Here is a 13,511-nt window from a genome sequence, read left to right as displayed (position 1 = left end):
TGGTGCAAAAAAGTGGTGCAGTAAAAGGTGCAGTCTTTACCCAGATCTCTCGATTTGGAAGCGATCTGTGGGATGATGGGGAGCTCAGATATCTCTGGATCCGATTTAGTGCTCGAACCTAACGCTGTAGGGAGAGACAGAGGGATTTAAACGATCAGAGCATCAACCTGAATGCGTTAACCACTTGCTGTTAACCAACAGGGCTTGAGATGGATCATATCTCTGGTCCGTCAGCCATCAGCACTCCTGTCCCACACATTTTGGTGTTTTTCCTCCTTTAACAAACCTGATCCTAATCAGATAATTAACAAGCCCTTTCTTAGTTGCAGTGGGTGTTTTAGAGGAGTTTAACACTGTAGTGTGCAGGGCAGGGGAACTCAAACATGATCAGTCTTCATCAAGAATGTAGAAATGGCTACTTCACTGAGAAAAATGACAACACAAGGAAAATATAAATAAAGAGTGAGTAAGAAGAAACAAATGTGTTTTAAAGAGGATTCAAACTGCTTTGTGTGCTGATAAACAGTCAACTTCCCAACATACATAATGAAACAATTTCCAGTGATTAACAAAAATTATATTAACACACTGTTAAAATATTTGTGGGAATGTACGCTGTACTTATTAACTCTATAACCAATATTAGGTTTATCATTGAGGCCGCTAGACAGGTGGTCTTTTCAAAGGGGGGGGGGGCAACTGAAACAGTGCAGGGGGGGAAGCGTCCCAGTTTGTTTTAGGTATGAATTTTTATCACATTACCTATACTCTCTATTAAAGCGCATCTAAGTTCATTACTCTTATCAATGCTTCTATAGTCACACATCTCAACAATTAATACTACAACTAATACGTCACAATTATAATAACTGTGATAATGACGCAATCCTATACTATGAATACAAATGACAGGGGTCTCAAAGTACTGGCCTGTGAGCCACCTTCATACAGTCCATCACACATTTACAATTTATCATCAAATCCAGCCTGGAATGTAATAAATGTAAAGATTTAGCCACAGAAAACTAAATAAATAAAGATTTCCAGGCTGGATTTGATGATAAATTGTAAATTTGTGATGGACTGTGTGAAGCTGGCTCACAGGCCAGTACTTTGAGACCCCTGTCATTTGTATTCATAGTATAGGATTGCGTCATTACCACGTCTCTATGTTGGAAGGTGAGCTGTAACTCTGACTGTGCTCTGATAGAGCTCGACTCATTGCCATGACTGCTGATACAGCCCTGCAGGTGGATAAAAAACAGACCAGAATGACCGCGAAAAAGATTTAAAGATATGCAGACACCTCAGATGCGTCTCCAGAAAACGCTACGAACAGAAGATCAGCTGATTGGTGTATCTGTATAACCTGCACATCGATTTACCTCAATAAATCCACTGATAGTCAACGAATAGCTCCAAACTCTTGCTTGGAGATGTTTACTGAGCAGCTAACGAGCAGCACAGAGTAGCTAATCAGCTACTGGAGCTGCTGAACGCGTCTCACTGGCTGATCTAAGGCCGCGTCCCAAACCACACACTTCTGTACTTCACCTACTAAACAAATGAGTGCACTTCTTATGGTAAATGCGCTAATTTTTAGCATACTATGAAGTGCTAGTACGCTGTCTGGGACGCTAATGCCGGCAAATTTCAGCCCTTTACATTTTATCATTCATAATTTATCTCTACAGCAATAAATCAAAAGAAATCTGGGTATATATCAGTTGTACGCTTTAAAATGTGATTTAAAAAGTGTTTTTATTAAAAAAAAATGACCATAAAGACTTGGGTGAAGGAGTGTCTACCTGGAGAGAGAGACTTGTGTCCCTGACAGAGGCTACAGTCGAAGCTGCTGTCTGCAACCTTCTCAACTTCTTCCTCGGAGTGGAAGCCCTGACAGGAGGCATGCATCCACCTGAGAAGGGCACAAGAGTGCATTTACCATCCATCCCTGAGGGCAAAGTCTTTACTGTTCAAACACGTAGCCCATGGCTTACACACACACACACACACACACACACACACACACACACACACACACACACACAAACACACACAAACACACACACACACACGCGCTGCTGACCTGTCACACTGACGACACTGCAGGATGATCTCTTCTTCGCTGTAGTCCAGCAGGCAGATGGGGCAGCACGCCAGGCTGGCACAGGGGGCACACTGGGTGTAATTATTCTGCCACTCACACCTCATACCTGGAGACGTGGCACCACACTGCGTGCAGGATACACACCTACAGGCAGAAGAGAGTAACACTCAGTAAGGATAACAACACGTTTTAATTTTTTAAATGGAGAAGCACTTTTTTTGTCAGTGGAGAAAATTTTAGGCGTGTCTGACTCAGATTAAGTAACCATGAACCAACGACACACTGACTTGGTCTGGTGGGCCCACCACATTATTGTTTATTTAAATCAATACAGCCAAAACAAATAAACATCAGATGTTTAAAATATCACGTGTCCAGCGTAGGGTTCTCCTTTAGCAGCTGTAGCCAGTCAGCAGCCTGTCCATGTTGTCTACCCTCACACACACACACACACACTAACAGCAGGCCATGTAGGAGGAGAACAGAGTGAAGGACACAGCACCTCCACACTTTTACTCCCCGCAGGTTCCCCCAACACCACGTGTAGTATAAATGTGTGGGGGGTGAACAGAGTGAAGACACTGAAAATGGGTTATTTTATATGTTCTTCACAGAAAATGAGCAAAGGCCAAAAATCTGAGGTTGAAATAATAATAAATCCCATCATTTTTTCTTTTGGTAAACACTGAAAACGAGTCCCACAGACCTGAACACCACACACGGGCTAAAGTGAAAGTTATTTGTCATGTTCTATAATATTCTGTGGATCAGCATTAAAACCCTTAAGACAGTTTGAAAGAATTCACGATTTTGTATCACTTCTACGTTTTCATTCAGTGTTATCTCACTACAAAATCTAGCCTCACAAAGCCAGACATGAACTGTAAAGACTTTAGAGCCCCCCTTTGAAGGCAAATAATGCCCTAAATGTGACTAAAGCCCAGCAGTGAGGAGCTGAACTTTACCCTCCTCTGCTGTCACTGCAGACTGGCAGGGTCGCCTACAGAGCAGCGCTAGTAGCTGTTCATGAAGTAATGTTCTTTTTAGTTTCAAGGGGTTTGGGTGACACTCAAAAACAAGGGGGAGGGGAAGAAATAAGAAATGGGATGGGGCCACAGAACAGTGTCGACTCTCCCTCTGTGTACTCCTGTGCTCTGCAGTAATGCTTTTCTTTAGTGTGTTACCATTTGCACTTCCAGCTGCCGTTGGGTACGTTCTGCAGCGGTGGCTCCAGGCAGTAAGTGTGGTAGCTGATGTCGCAGTCGTCACACAGCAGGAGGCGGCCGGGGTCGCTGGCCTGACCACACGCCTCGCACACCGTACACTCCAGACACCGCCAGCCTTTATTCAGGACCACCTTAGTGATCTACAACACATAATTATGACAAGGAAGCAGGGATGAGCACTTATCAATGACCTTTTAATACTCTTCTACTGTTCATCGTGATGTAATCGTGAGTGGACCAACCACAGAAAGACACAGTCTCAAACACTGTAACATTAGCCAGGCTGGCACTAATGTTAATGCTTTAAAAAAAAGCCTGCAGTGTTGTGTATGATGGGCTGAGGGATTTTACCTTTATATTGACGCAGTAGGGGTGATAACACTGTCCACACTGAGCACAGGCCAGCAGTCTGCCCTCCACACCTTGACCAAAACTACCACAAACCACACACATATCCTACACACACAGAGAGAGAGAAGCTATTAGTTAGCTGTAGCTGAGTATAATAATCTTATGACTGATTTTAATTTCTTTGCAGCCAAATTGGTTGATGTCTACTTGTTTTTATTGGCCTTTTTATTAGCTCACACTGTGGGGGCTAAATGAACACATGCAACATACTAACATACTCAGTACTTTCCATCAGCCACAATATAAGTAGCATTATTTGCTCTGTAATGAGCCAAACTGGCATTTTAAAACTGTTAAACGAAAAATTACGATATGAATCAAATGAAGTGCTACTACAAAAGTAAGAAGCGACCAGCTATTTAGCCCAATGGGTCACGTATAACTATGCTACAACATTTTATTATAAGTGTACCAGCAGCATTCGAATACAGTGCAAGCGCACCTGCGTGTCTCACTTTATTAATATAAAACAATAAAATTACAACACAGATTGACCAAAGAAAAAATGCATGTTTGGAGGAAAAAACAGAACCACACACAAACACACACACACACTAAGCTAAAAGGGTTCTGTATAGTACTGAGGAGGAATACTTTGACTCGAAACAACAGCAGAACCCTTTCTGTGCCGTACAGAAGCATTTTAAAAGGGTTCTATAAAGAACTGGTTTTCTGCCAGATAAGAACCATTTAACCAACCAAACAACCATTTATACATTCACTTGGTGCTTCAAGTGCTCATGGTTGTAAACAGAACCCTTGAACACCCATTTCTGAGAGTGTACGTATCCTCACCTGTTTGAGAGTGAAAGTGTCTGTGCTGGAGAAGATCACCACTGTACTGTGCATGGCGTTCTCTTCTTCCTCTCTGAATGGATACAGCGTCGTTTCCATGGTGTTTATCTGCAAACACGTGTACGACAGCATGAAAACCGAATCTGTGGGCTACAACAAAAGTTCCTATGGCTGCAACCAAATTCAGCTTTATTGGTAAACGTGTATTAACACAGTACAAGTTACTAGTAGAGCTGAATGATTTGGAGAAAATATCTAATATTGCAACTGCAATTTCATTTGTGATTATTATCTATAAGGTATAAGGTTCAGGCCTGTTTTCTGGCCAAGAAGTTCATAATATCCAGTTTTTCCAGCCTGAGGCTTGACCCCCTGAATGTAGTGGGCCAAACTACCAGTAGGTTGTGGTTGTGATGTCACAACACATGGAGGTTTAGTTGCCTCTGACTGGTCTGAACTTACTTATCTACTGGCAGTTCACAAGCTCTGAGCTATTAGGTTAAATTTCCCCATATAAGACTTAAGACAATGTTTTTGATAATAAAAGTTATAATTCAATGTGATTTGAAAATTGCACTCCCTTAAATTGCGATTTCCATATAAAAATGATGAATCTTTCAGTCCTAGTTACTAGTATTTTAAATAAACTGGATATTGTATTATAAATATACAACTCACACAGTTATGGACAAGAACAGTGCATGTGTGCATTATTAATTTACCCCTGGGGTGGGGATGGAACTGACTCCGGTCTTTATCCTGGAGCGGCCACGCCCCCCTCGGCCCGTAAGCCCTGCCCCTCTGGGCCTCCTCCGCCCAGGGAAGCCTGACCCTCGGCCCTGCAGGAGAAAACAGTAAAGAGGATAATGTTAGCTCCTGCACAAGGTCAGCTTTAGCAGCAGAAGATGAGAAGTTCAAATTACTGGCAGTTGTGAGTGTAGAGGTTTTTTCAAAGCTGGAGCCCCGAGGCTAAAGTAGCTAACAAGCAATGGAAGCTCACACCCCACCGATTCTCACTGTGTACCTAAACCATCACAAACTTGCCTCAGACTGTGTGGAGTTGTTCGGTAATCTCATATAGACTTGGTTACGTGGTTTCTGACACTGTACGACACACTTATCTATAAACATAGCCCTGCAGCTCCAGTATAAAACCAAAATCTATTCCTTTAATATGTTTCCTCAGTCTAGGTTTAGGCCCAATCCCATTCCACCCCTCGCCCCTAACACTTGGCCCTTACCCCTCTGTTTTGCACGTTCACGTCTAGGGGTAGGTTGACCTGATTCTTGTTGAGATAGAGGGGGGATGGCGAAGTGTTAGGGCTACATGACCCTCCAAACGGAGGCTTTTCACAGACACACTCCGAACGGAGTTTTATAAGAGAGAAAAAAAAGAAAAACCAGCAAGATGGCTGCGCAAGAGACCAAAGAAACCCACAAATGTGAGAATTTTCTTACATATCTTAGTTTAATGCTGTTTCAGTGTATTATGGTCGTTTTCTGCATAACAAACATTAAAAAATCGCTAGTATTATGCTGATGTCTCCGTAGCTAGCTAGCTAAATTTCCCGTTCCACCTTAAATAATCCAGCAGTATTGATGGCTAAAGCGCCTGAATGTAACTGCTGCTCCATTTAAGGTGGAACGGGAAAATTCGAACGAGAAGCTGGTGAAACGGACTTCAGCTTCATATCACTGAAGAATTAGGGGTGGGTGATAATAAATAATTGCCCCCCCCTTTGAAGGCGTATGACGCCCTAAATGTAACTAAAGCCCAGCAGTGAGGAGCTGAACTTTACCCTCCTCTGCTGTCACTGCAGACTGGCAGGGTCGCCTACAGAGCAGCACTGGTAGCTGTTAATGAAGTGATGCTCTTTTTATTTGAGGGTCCCATTTCAGAGGGAAGATTTCAACCACTAACACTTAAAGCTCAGCTCCAAGGGGTTAGGGTGACCCTCGAAAACAAGGGGTAGGGGTAAAAATAAGGAATGGGATTGGGCCTTAGTCTTTAGTCTGGGCAGACGTCACTGTGTGCTTCTCAAAGAATCCACCCAGAATCGTTCAAGCTCACAAATCAAACAGAGATGGCACAGATCCGATATCAGGTATCAGTATCGGGCCGATTTCAGAAGAAAATGTTAGTTTGGGGGGGGGCGTGTCAGTGCATGCTAGGAACTGTTTTGGGCTAATATTAATAGAAAATTAAAATAATTTTGCGGGCTGAATAGGATTGTGCAGGCCTTGTGTTTGACACATGGGGCTTTAAGTGAAGTTAAGTGAAGTTTAAATTAAAAAGGGCACATTTAAGAAAAAAGGTTTTTAACAAAGATTGTATAGGCCGATATGCAAGGTTTCAGTATCGGTATCGGAAAAGAAAAAGTGGTATCGTGCCGTCTCTAGGATAAAGCTGTGATGCTGTCAAGCAGGAACATCAGTGAAGATAAAAATAAAAAAATAAAAAAAAAGTGTAGCAAAAAATCTGTAAGTTCCTCAACATTAACCCAAATACAGACAATCAGCATAGACGTGTTTGGTGTCTGAAGTTTGTTTCTTCAGTGTTTCATTGGAGCTGTAGGGCTAATGTAGCTAACAAGTAATGGAAGCTTACACCGATCAGGCCTAACATTATGACCACCTCCTTGTTTCTATGCTCATTGTCCATTTTATCAGCTCCACTTACTATATAGGTGCACTTTGTAGTTCTACAGTTACAGACTGTAGTCCATCTGTTTCTCTGATACTTTGTTAGCCCCCTTTTACCCTGTTCTTCAGTGGTCAGGACCCCCATGGACCCTCACAGAGCAGGTACTATTTGTGTGATGGATCATTCTCAGCACTGCAGTAACACTGACGTGGTGGTGGTGTGTTAGTGTGTGTTGCGCTGATGCGAGTGGATCAGACACAGCAGTGCTGCAGGAGTTTTTAAACACTGTGTCCACTCACTGTCCACTCTATTAGACACTCCTTCCTTGTCAGTCCACCTTGTAGATGTAAAGTCAGAGACGATAGCTCATCTGCTGCTGCACAGTTTGTGTTGGTCATCCTCTAGTCCTTCATCAGTGGCCACAGGACGCTGCCCACAGGACGCTGTTGGCTGGATATTTTTGGTTGGTGGACTATTCTCAGTCCAGCAGTGACACTGAGGTGTTCAAAAATTCCAGCAGCACTGCTGTGTCTGATCCACTCAGACCAGCACAACACACACTAACACAGCACCACCACGTCAGTGCTACTGCGGTGCTGAGAATGATCCACCACCCAAATAGTGCCTGCTCTGTGAGGGTCCATGGGGGTCCTGACCACTGAAGTATGTCTGTAACTGTAGAACTACAAAGTGCACCTATATAGTAAGTGGAGCTGATAAAATGGACAATGAGCGTAGAAACAAGGAGGTGGTCATAATGTTATGCCTGTTCGGTGTATTACACAGCATTAAGTAATCTCAAACCAATCGTAAGACCTGCTTATGAGGTTTCTGACAATGCTTAATAAACTATTATCTATAATCATGGAGGTAAGTACTTTGCATAGCAGCAGCCGTCTGAATTTTGTCCATAAATATCAGTATGTCATACAGTGTCTCACCTGACTGACCACATCTGTAGAAACTGGAAAATGATTTAAATCAGATTTTTTGCCTGACAATACTTTAAGGCCGGGAGAAAAGTTTCAGCCAACAAGTCTCCTGAGGCTCTACAACGTTTTAGCCTTTTAGAAAAATCATTTGCATAAATCCAAACCACATGCTGAGCGAGTGGTGAGATGTGTGGTCAAAAAATAAATGAGTAAACAAAACAACATGGCGATGATATGATGGTGCAGAAATCTCTCCCTTTAACTGTTTTCACATAGAACTGAAACCTTGCAAGAACCTGTGGTCACCCACGTTAGCTTCTGTGGTACTGCAGCTACGTCCACATACCACTGCTAAATGACTCAGCGCTTGCGCTAATGCCGCTGTGCTGACGGCAGCATGATTCTGAAAAGGAAATGAGCTACGCTAGCTTCATTTTCTTGAAAGACTTTTTTTTATTTACGTCCAACCGCAGGTCCGCCTGGTCGCATGTGATGCGGCCGTCTTCCCGCAACAGCCCAAACACAGCGCTAACGGCCTTTGAATCAACCTGCCGTGGTCAATAACGGGCAACGTCCGAGAGAAATGGCCCCTCAGACAGCTGCAGCTGCAAACAGGCCTACAGGGCTGATGACAGACGTTTGGCAGAAGCGTTCAGGGGTGATTCGAAAACTATTACGCTGTCAGTGAGTTTCCTTCTGCCCATCACGCTGAAAACTGCTCGCTAGAATCTCTCTCCCTTTCCTTCGTCCTCTCAACACTCCTGCATTACTCTCTCCCTCTCTCTCTCTCTCTCTCTCACCTCCTCAGTGATTTTCAGCGCTTACTCCTTTCCTTTCTGACGCACCTTCTTTCCATCTGCCTCTGTCTTTGCTACCTCTTTTTTGGCTCATCTGCTCTCTTCTCTACACTTTTCCCTGAACTCTCTTGCTCCTGCGGCTGGACGAAATAGCCAAAAATCTTATTACAACACATTTTACCATGTCACTCAATACAAACGATCATCAGTAACTACTATACACTTTTGCCAATGCACTTTAGGGCTTATTCTGAACCATAAAGAAAACAAAAAGTAGATTTTGGTGTTAAATACAAAATTGTCTTCTACATACATTACTGTGCAAAGGTTTTAGCCAGCCAAGAAAACTGGCATTCAAAACTACTTATCTGAGAAGAAAAGATGCTTTTTGCCAATAAAATGCTATGTAAGATCAGAAGAAATACAAATACAGTAAACATTACTGATTTTTTAATATCTAGGTTAGAAGAACATGATTAGAAGAACATGCGTTTTGTTTCTGACTTCTTGCCAGTGTATGAGTCTGTTAAACTGCATCAACAGTGAAGCTGATTTAATTTAACGGAGCACTGATTGGATCAACTATGTACCAGACAGTAACTATTGCACAGCATTGTATACAGAAATTTAAAAGGAACACATGAAAACAGTTTGCAGCTAACTCTGCTGAAGATCCAGCTGTTTGTGCTGTTGTGAGTGACTGGATAGACTTCTCATTCGCTCCCTCTAAGTCAGGGGTGTCAAAATGAACCACTAAAAGGGCCACATTAAACAAATCTCAACAAATCTGTGGGCCAGCTGTGTTTTTATTTTATTTTTACTTATTATTTTGCCAAGACCCCCACTGGCCATTGTTTGTTCAAAATATGCCAAAACTACAACGGCAAAAGTAGCCACTGAATATTTGAACGACTCAAAAATAATCTTAATAAAAAACAGGTTATTTTATATAAAACAATAGACTACGTTAGCTGCAGATCACTGTTAAACCTCTTTAAATGTCCCCAGTGGACAGCAGGTTTTTTAAAACTGCCCATTCGCTTGATCTAGACAGCTGGCATCTTTTTTTTGTTTTGTTTTTGTGGTGCTGTCCCATATATCGTTGTTGGGGAGGGGGTGGGAGCACACATTATGTTGCAGTCCATGGTGGGAACTGTAGTGCAGCTCATGGTGAAATGGGCTAATATTAATAGAAAATTAAAATTATTTCACAGTCTGAGTAGGACGGTGTCATGGGCCCAACTTGGCCGGGTAAAAGGCCCATATTTCCACCTAACATACCAGTTGTCCAAAGCTGCTGCTCAGACGGGACTGAAGAAACAGGATAGCATAACCGTTTTACCAAAAACACCTCGATCGGTATTTTAAAGCGTGATTTCACGTTTGATAAATATCATTTTATCAGCCTGGGCCTCATTAGTTCTCTCTCTCTGTCTCAGTGCCTCGTTTTATTCCTCTCTCTTCTCTCTAGTTCAGAGTGTAATCACACAGAGGGGAGTGGTCTCCCGCATGCTAGGCGAGTCAGAGGTGATAATGCAGTAAGACCTGGTTTGGCCCGGCGCCCGAGCCTGGGTGGCCCGGTAACAGATGGTGCTACGAACACACAGTGAGCCCTAACAGAGCCGACAAGGCTGCTACGCGACCTCTGACCTCTGCAACGCACAACACATCTGCCCAATAGCGCTCTACGTGCAGACATTCAGAGCTCACTCGTTTGTTACCCTACAGAGGCAGAGACCTGAGACACATCATGCACGTTAAAGCTTTGAAGCTGCTGCTTTTCTCACATAAGTCAGAGTTAGTGGCAGTTAGCGTGCTTGTTAGCACTTCATGACAAATCTTCATGCTAAGGCATCATGCTAAGTCTTCCCAACTCAATGGCTAGTGAGGTACAGCACCAGTCACAAGTTTGGGCACACCTACTCATCGTATTCCTGAGCATTTTCACTAATTTCAATATCTTAGAATAATAAAGGCTACAAAACAACACTTATGCAATTAAATATCTTCTGTTTTAGATTCTTCAGTAGCTCCTGCTTGATTTAACACAGCTTTACCTATTCTTGACATTCTCTCAAGCAGCTTCATGAGGAGCCACCTTAGATGCTTTTCCAACAGGACTGAAGATACATATCGCTGCTGTCAGAACAAAACCTTGTATCTCCATTTTTCAGTTTTTGACATAATTTGAAAATGCCTGTTGTCCTTTACATTATGGGTGAAGTTCATGATGACTAAACCAAAAGAAACGGCCCAAAATTACTCTGAAAAAAGTCTGGTTCCATTGACTTACATTAAAAGTAAAATATGTTTTTTCCTTCACCTGTAAAGTTACCATTTTGGAGATACAAGGTTTTGTTTGACAGCTTTCGACAGCAAACGTTTTAAAACCCCTGGTAAAATTACACATTCTGTTGATTTTCTATGTGAAAATAAATGAACACATCCTCTACAGAGAAACAAACTTAAACATGAAAATTTTCTGCAAATTTAAGAGCACAGTTTCTGTTTATTAGCTAAGCTTAACATATCGCCCGAAGAAAACCTTGTATCCCCATTTTAGTTTTTCAGTTTTTGACAGAATTTGAACATACCTGTCGTCCTTAACATTGTGTGTAAATTTCATGATGAATGGACCAAAAGAAACGTCCCAAAATGACTTGGATAAAAGTCTGGTTCAATTGACTTACGTTGAAAGTAAAGTAGGTTTTTTTCCTTTTCCTGTAAAGTTACCGTTTTGGAGACACAAGGTTTTCTTCCGAAAACAGCGATAAAGAAAAAATGACAAATGTGCCATAACTTTCGCACAGGTCACATTTTGTGCCCCCCTCGGCCCCCCAAATATGTTAAATTCAGTAAATAAAGAGTAACTTTGCAATAAAATTTGCCTAAGTGTGTTTTCTATAGAGGATGTGTTAACTTATTTTCACCAAAAAAAAAATGATTTTACAAGGTCGCTCAAAGTTTTGAATACAATCGTATGCTCACAACACGCTGACTGAGATTCAACTTGCCCGTTTATTCAAAAATTTTAGTGTTTTTAATGTTTATTTTGGAAATAAATTCATGCTTGGGCACCAACTCAGCTATTAAATTTTTTCTTTTTTAACAGTTTAAGCCTTTACGTCAAAACACGACTATGAAGACTATGAAAAGTATAAGTTCGACGAGGTGTGTCCAAACTTTTGAGTGGTACTGTAGTTAAGCTGGCCTGTCCTCATCCCTGAGAAACCTCAGGCTAATCTCCGAGGCTAAGAGCTGATCAGGTGGACTCCCATTGAGTCAGAGTGAGGAGTTGTAGTTGTAGTTACCACGCGGATGCTCCACACGGCCGGGTTGGGGAACTGCCTGCTCTTTGGGGCGTCCCACCCCTCAGCCTGGGCTGGAGACCAGGGGGGGGAGCTCAGTCTAGGAGAGGCGCTCCATGCTCCCTGAAGCAGGGGTGGGTTAGAGAGAGAGAGAGAGAGAAAGAGAGAGAGAAAGAGAGAGAGAGAGAGAGAGAGAAAGAGAGAAAGAGAAGGGGGGAGGATGTGGGCGACAACATGCAACAACTTAAAAGAAAAGCAATCAAAGAAAGGCATACAGATACATGCATACACAGAAAATCATGGTCAACTGAGAGCTGAAGTTAATGTAGTCCAGCACACGCACATGGATGACAATGATAGACGTGTCACTGACGTGTCAAGTGCGCACAGTACAATTAAAGGAACAGTCTACACAATAATCCCCAAGACGTGTGGAGTCTGAAGTTTGATTTTTCAGTTTTACCTAACAAGTTATGAAAGTTCACAGCCCATCAATCTGCATGGTGCAGAGTACATGTCTAAATCTTCACACACTCGCCTTTCGTTTCCAGTCAAAACAGCCATTAAGTGCAAGTTATTCATTTTCAGGAGATATTTCTGAGGACATTCGCTATAAGATAATCCACTTGCGTAAGGAAGGAGAAAGTTAGTGTCCAAAAGTTTAGGAACTCTTAACAACCACCTGGAAGACCTGGTCGACCCCAAAACTGCCCCCATCAGATAAACAGCACTTAAAGCTTTCATCTCTGAGAGAGAGGAGAAAATCAAGCTGCTTCAGATCTGAAAACATCCACAGGTGTTTCTGTCCATCCTTCCACTGTGAGAAGACGACTCAGCGCTGTGGGTCTGAAAGGATGTGTAGCTGTCAAGAAGAACCTCACTGAGAAAAGGAGACGGACACATCAAACAAAGAAGCTGAACGATGGACTGACCACCCCAGAGTCCAGACCTCAACACCACTGAATGTGTTTGATTACTTCAGAAAATGATCAACCAGCTTCTAAGACTGAACTTTGGAGGCGTGTCTGCAGATTCTTTGAGAAACTGAAAGTGACTCTCCTGAAAAAAAGCAGTAGTATGGCTACATACTGAAAATATATCATATTATATTTGGGGGTTTGCTTTTTTATATTACATATATAAATGAAAACAATGTAAGCTGTACTAACGGTGAAGAGTGACACACTACATACTGAATAAATGATACTATATGTTGTTGTTGAGGCTTCTGTGTAATTCTCTGTCTGTAAGTTTTCCCTCTGATGCTGAAAGAGGAATAATTTGCGCT

The 13,511-nt window shown here is 42.3% G+C and overlaps 1 protein-coding gene across 3 annotated transcripts in view; it reads right to left on the bottom strand.

Moving 5' to 3' along the window:
• The window catches only part of kmt2cb (lysine (K)-specific methyltransferase 2Cb), a 151,759-nt gene that overhangs the window by 52,697 nt on the left and 85,551 nt on the right, over positions 1 to 13,511 (bottom strand). For all 3 annotated transcript variants that reach the window (XM_036597087.1, XM_036597089.1, XM_036597088.1), the window contains exons 15-22: positions 12,227 to 12,346; positions 5,265 to 5,381; positions 4,543 to 4,650; positions 3,688 to 3,792; positions 3,295 to 3,476; positions 2,090 to 2,254; positions 1,809 to 1,918; positions 41 to 124 (exon numbers count right to left, since the gene is read on the bottom strand). In XM_036597087.1, coding sequence (XP_036452980.1) covers positions 41 to 124; positions 1,809 to 1,918; positions 2,090 to 2,254; positions 3,295 to 3,476; positions 3,688 to 3,792; positions 4,543 to 4,650; positions 5,265 to 5,381; positions 12,227 to 12,346 — 991 coding nt within the window. The remainder of the gene's footprint in view (positions 1 to 40; positions 125 to 1,808; positions 1,919 to 2,089; positions 2,255 to 3,294; positions 3,477 to 3,687; positions 3,793 to 4,542; positions 4,651 to 5,264; positions 5,382 to 12,226; positions 12,347 to 13,511) is intronic.

Source organism: Colossoma macropomum, unplaced genomic scaffold (assembly GCF_904425465.1).
Source record: "Colossoma macropomum unplaced genomic scaffold, Colossoma_macropomum, whole genome shotgun sequence".
Classification (NCBI taxonomy): Eukaryota; Metazoa; Chordata; class Actinopteri; order Characiformes; family Serrasalmidae; genus Colossoma; species Colossoma macropomum.
This window is presented reverse-complemented; position numbering and strand designations above follow the sequence as displayed.